Genomic DNA, 6,023 nt, shown 5'->3' with positions numbered 1-6,023 from the left:
GCGAGATAGAGATTATGGGGCATTCAATTGAGGGAGCCAGCTGTCGCCCCTTGCGGATGACTCTCTTTAGTTTAACGATTGAGTGGACTTGGAGATTTGCTCATCTCCTTCAGCTCTGCGTTTACGACCACCCACATTGTTGGAACTGTTAGGGTTGGTGTTGCAATGTCGTGCAATATGACCTGGGTTGCCGCACTTTAAACATTTAATAACTCCAGCATTTTTCTGTTGTGATCCCTTTAGTGCTTCCAAAATTGTGTCTACCCAATCTGGTCTTTCCACTTCCACACGATGAGCTTTGTATGCTGGTTTACTCAATAGTGAGGCAGTTTCCTGAGTCAATGCATATGATACCATCTCTGCAAATGTTGGCTTTGTGTTTGCGTATGTGGCTCGCTTCGTTTCGACGTCACGTATGCCATTTATAAAGCTCTGAATTTTTACTCTTTCGGTGTATTCCACGGGTGCGTCGGCAGTCGCCAAATGTGCAAGCCTTTCGACATCTGACGCAAACTCCTGCAAAGTCTCATTAGCTTTTTGGTAGCGATTTTGCAACTCTATTTGGTTTATCTGCTTCCTGTGTTCGCTTCCGTATCGCCTCTCTAGAGCGCTCATCAATGTTTCGTAGTTGTTCCGCTCTCCCTCGGGAATAGTCTGTAGGATTTCAGCAGCAGATCCTTTCAATGCCACGAATAGTGCAGCAACTTTATCTTCAGCACTCCAGTTGTTCACTGCTGCGGTCTTCTCAAACTGAATCTTAAACACCTGGAAAGGAACAGACCCGTCAAAGGATGGTGTTTTTACCTTTGGATTAATCGCTGAAACAGCTGGGCGATTTAGTTGTAACTGCTCCATACGACCCCTCAAATCATCGACTTCTGCCTGAAATTGAGCGATTTTTGCATCCTGCGCTTCCAGTTTTGATGTTACCCTTGCTTCCTGTGCTTCTAACTGTGAAGACATCTGTGCCACCTGCAATGATAAGCGCTCCTCTTGTTCTTCCATCTTGGATGTTATGCGTGCCTCTTGCTATTCCAGTTGGGATGTCATATATGTCTTCTGTTCTTCCAGTTGAGTTCCCATCTTGGATGTTATTTCTGACGACATTTCTTTTACTGTCGATGTTTGCAGATATTGCAGCCAAAATCATGTTCAAGTCTGTGCTCGTAACTGTCTGCGATGTTTCGTTTTTCTCTTCAATTTTTGTTGTTGTCTCGTCCCCATCAGGATAAAAGGCATACTCATCCACATCAATTCCTTCTGCTTCCATTGCCTCTCTTAGCCGTGATTGAAGTTCGAGTTTAACGCCGCTTGTATTTAATCCACAGCTCTCCAACTCCTTCTCCAGTTGCTGGATCTTCAATTCACTGAACTCTGCCATGTCCTTGTTGTCCTCTGGAATTTATTCAACAATTCCTCTTCTGACACAAATTGTAACGAATTTACTGCAAATCCTCTTATTTGCCTTTTGCTAAGTTCGTATCACTAAACTGTTGAATAAATAACTCCAATATTGAATAATGGAAAAATGGCCTTTATTAAAGTACTTCACAATAACACTTATACTTTGCAATTCGCTGGCTTAATAACCAAACTGATAGCTTAAATGAAACTGACTTTCAAAATAATACTGCTATTGCTCGCTAGTGATGCTTTTATACTCTGTGATTTCCTCGTGGCATCTTCTAGGCGCTTCCAGAATTTTACTTAGTTATAAATTTCTCAGCTACAACTACAGATGTATAATTTCTCATTTGAGTAATACTTGCACAAATTATTGCCTTCTCTTGTGACAACTCAGATAAGATATATGCATGTGTTTGTTCATTGTTTCTCCGCTGCTCGTATACGTACATATGTGTAAAGGCAATTATTGATTCGTTTATGTAGTAGATACATAATGATTGATCTATGGATGTGCATGATATCATTGTTTAGCATCGGCTTAGAGTTGGCAGCACCCCATAGTTTTGCTAATATTCGTAACAATATATTTGTTATCACCTACTCTCATATAATGGATTATGGATGTTGAAATATTCAGGCCTGTTCTGAATTCCGACTCGGAATGAAAAGTAAAACGACATTGATTTCGACTCGGTTTCTATTTGGTGTTCTCAATTCCGATTGTAAAAAATCGATTCGAAGTCGATTTCGAATCGTTTTCATTCCGATTCGGTAACCAGTTTAATCAGCTGTTTTTGTTTATGTGTTTTGGTTTAAGTATCATAAAATTTTATTTTAATTAAAAAATGCCTGCAGATATGGTTTTTGATGCGCAGACGCAAGAATACGTGCTATTGTGCGTGCGAATCGTAAAAATGCGCTGGATCGGAATTCAGAACAGGTCGACTTCATTTCGATCAGCATCGATTTGTTTGCCTAATAGATTTCTTGATAGAAGTTTTTAAAGAAAGATTTATTATGCCAATTTAACTCAAATTTAAACAAAAAATACACACAACTCTTCCAAATAAAATGAAGAATTTAAAAAAAATTATTTGAAATACAAATATCGCAACATTTGTGTATAATCTGCCAATTAATTTTCATTCCGACTGCTCAGAGGCAATACTTTTCAAACCGATAATTTTTGGTCGGAATCGAAATTGAGAACACCAATCCATTTCGATTCCGAAAAAATTGATCGGAATCGGAATCCAGAACAGGCCTGATTAACTTTGACACCCACACGACACCACTTAATCGTCTCCAATCGGTACCAAAATGTATGATAAAGTATTACCATTTGAAGGGGTGAGGCTGAAAAATATACTATAGTATTGTACAAACTATTCAATAGATTTTTTTGTCATTTATTACACTTTTTAGTCGAAGTCCTTAAAGCGCCGTATACTAATTTAAACTTCGGCCACTTTTTGGCGCCGTTAAATTCAAGTTCATTCGGCTCAAGGTTCGCAGAACATGTCTGGAGATTTTTAAGCTGAAAATCCTTAAATATCGGCCGAAAAAGAATTGCAGAACGTGGCTGAACGAAAATTTTAAATTTTTATAAGATGATGATATTTTTGTAAATTAGTTTTATAGTTTTTTTTATGGGCTAATGAATTGAAATAAACTGTCGAAGCAGAATATTTTTTCATCTCTAAAGATTTCACTGATAGGCACCTTAGTGATTTGTACTGCTTCTTTGACTTGCACCCATACACTAATTTTTCACCTGTTGTAGCTGTCAGCCCTATACCGACCTATTCCAAAAAAATGGGAAGAAGGATCTGTTTTTGTTCAATAAAAGGTATAACGGCCCGAATTGATTATAAGTTAAAAAAAAAATATTTATAGGAGTGAGAAAGTTGTCGTAAAAGCTCAACGTGGAGGATAGAAAGAAAAATGCTTCAGCGGCACTGTTGCATGGAAAAATTGGTGTGGCGCGTTTTTACTGGGCACAGCCTGTGGAATTAAACTTTCATAAATAAGGTGTGGTTAGGGACAGTAGACGTAGGAAGTGCATGCGTCCTGCACTCCTCAGATGAAGGTGCCAGCTTTTAGGAGTGACATAATTTCGCGACCCTGTTTAGTCGTCGAACAAACTTCTGGCAGTACCACGTGCATGCTGAAGGTATGTGAGATCCGTACTGGAAAAATTTGAGCTAAGCTGATTTTTTACCATAAACCTAACACTAAATATTTTATATGTTTAAAAGCTTTGTAAATAGTTTTAAATTATGATCGGCTTCTGAAGACTTTGTAAAAAAAACACAATTGATTAAGAGTTTACAAAACAAAGATGATATCTATTATTGGCTTATATTAATAGTATCGTACGCAAATTAAATTATTACAATTATTTAAGTCGAGAAAGGTGGCTGAGGGTCGTTGGGATATGAGTATCCTTCCGGTCCAGGTGTTGCAGGCGACTGAGCAGGTGTCGATGGTTTATTTGTTGGTGGTGGAGGCAAATACTTCTTTGGAGGAGATGATGGCAATGGAGATGGAGGCGAGGGGCGTTTTGTTGCAGGTGGAGAATATTGTGGAATTACTGGTGAAGCAGGCTTATTGGTTGGTACAGGTGGCAAATAATTTTTTGGAGGTGATGGTGGCGGTGGTGGTGGAAGTGGTGGAGGTGTAGGCGCTGGAGGCCGCGTAGGTGTTGGTTTTGGCTTTGGGGGAGATGATGGTGGTGGGGGTTTAGATGCCGGAGGTGGTAAGTATTTTTTCACGGGAATTGGTTGACTTTGTGGAGCCTGATAATGGTAGCCGTTTTCATCCTTTTCGCCCTGCGGTTTTCGAGCTTGAGTTGGAACTGGTGGACTTTCAAAAGGAATTTTTGGAGCTTGATAATGGTAGCCGCTTTCATCTTTTGTGCCCTGCGGTTTTCGAGCTAGTTTTGGAACTGGTTGACTTTGAAAAGGAATTTGTGGAGCTTGATAATGGTAGCCGCTTTCATCTTTGGCTCCCTGCACTTTTTGAACTGGGGCTGGTGCTGAAGCGGATTTCTGATACGATCTTATTTGATTTGACGCTTCGGCTTGATATGGTACAGCTGGCGTGGATGCAGAAGGGATATCTAAAACTGCTCCGCCGCTTGGTTTATGGTAGTGATAACCATCATCCTGCAGACTACCGCTACGTGAGAATAGATGCACTACATCGGCAGCGACAGCTGGCAGCAGAGCTATAGCTAAAAGTAATCTCTGCAAGTAAAAAATTAAAAAAAAGCCAGCTCATAAGTAACACTAAACAAATGTACATTGGCTTGCTAAATACGGTACGTTACTTACCATTCTCTTTTCTCTTATTCTGGTCCACACGCCGAATGTAGGCAACTGACTGTGACATTTTCAATACGAATTAATTATTTATATCAATACCAAATCACACAATAAATAGGGATTGGGAATACTCGTATTTAACAACATTTGACTTCTCTTGGTCGCAACTTTTACTAAGATGGCTATGCTTGCTTTAATTATGGAAATAGGTTACCAGCTACCATGCGAGTCAACTCCAACTAGAAATGATTTGTAAAGAACCAATCTAACCGGATTATTGGAAAAATTATAATTCAAAAAGTTCTGATGATACATTTTAGCACGAATAAAATGTTTCTTTAAATGTGTTTACTTTTGATTTTAATTCCTTTTTTCCTAAATAAACTTGAGTTGCAAGTTATGGTACGATCTAGTTGTGTGACGTTGTTTGACTGTCTTCTTATTCCCTTATCTTTATTTAATATATTTACAGTATACCGCCAATGTCTTCGTACAACTCTTTTCAAAGTTTGATAACAAATGCCCCTATTACCGTTTACAACTCAACTCTGTTTCAGTTGAAATTTTGCCATTTGGTATTACAGATTACAACTCAACCTGCCAAAAACAGTGTCGGTTGGCTAGACAAAGTCTAACAACTTTCTGTGGGATTACCGTTTACAACCTTGTGTTGGTGTAGTTGTCAAATACATGAAAATTTGAAAACTGATTACTAGCAGTTGTCTCATACAATTTTGCAGTTGTTTTGAAAGAAGGTAAAGTTTTACAAGACGGTTCACCACCTAATTTTTAACAAAAATTTTCTAAGTTGGTATCAAAAGAAACGCTTTGACCTCCGTTTTTAGAATCCGAAAGAAAAAATTAAAAATTTCATTTCTGTCATATCATTTCGGTTCAAATTTTCATGTGAAAGTTGTATTTTGCCAGGTTTTTGGTAGAAAGGTGTTATGTGCAAAAAAACTATGAATCGGGCCTCATATTTCGGACCCTATCGGGGTCATTTTATGGGTTTTTGTAAATATCTTTCGATAGAAATAAAATTTTTAATTTTCGGCTTATCTTGTTTGGTTGATTTTCCGACAGGGTGGATAAATGATGTATATTGGAACGATTTTCCGTCATCCCTTGTCAAATTTGGTTTTGAGTCAAACCGGTTTCGGCGTTGTGCCATCATCAGTGTCGATTTTCGTTCTCTCAGAACACAGAACGAAAATCGACACTGATGATGGCACAACGCCGAAACCGGTTTTATCAAAACCAAATTTGACAAGGGATAACGAAAAATCGGGG

At 38.6% G+C, this 6,023-nt stretch overlaps 1 protein-coding gene across 1 annotated transcript; it reads right to left on the bottom strand.

Moving 5' to 3' along the window:
• Nucleotides 1-3,727: 3,727 nt before the first annotated feature.
• On the bottom strand, nucleotides 3,728-5,136 carry LOC137251932 (uncharacterized). The gene is made up of 2 exons (XM_067786957.1): nucleotides 4,743-5,136; nucleotides 3,728-4,655 (listed from the first exon to the last, which is right to left on the bottom strand). Exons 1-2 carry the CDS (start codon nucleotides 4,743-4,745, stop codon nucleotides 3,810-3,812), a joined length of 849 nt encoding a protein of 282 aa, XP_067643058.1. The 5' UTR covers nucleotides 4,746-5,136; the 3' UTR covers nucleotides 3,728-3,809.
• Between the last annotated feature and the right edge of the window lie 887 nt (nucleotides 5,137-6,023).

Source organism: Eurosta solidaginis, chromosome 5 (genome assembly GCF_040869045.1).
Source record: "Eurosta solidaginis isolate ZX-2024a chromosome 5, ASM4086904v1, whole genome shotgun sequence".
Lineage (NCBI taxonomy): Eukaryota > Metazoa > Arthropoda > Insecta > Diptera > Tephritidae > Eurosta > Eurosta solidaginis.
Note: the sequence above shows the minus strand (reverse complement) of the source record. Positions and strands in the feature narration are given on the sequence as shown.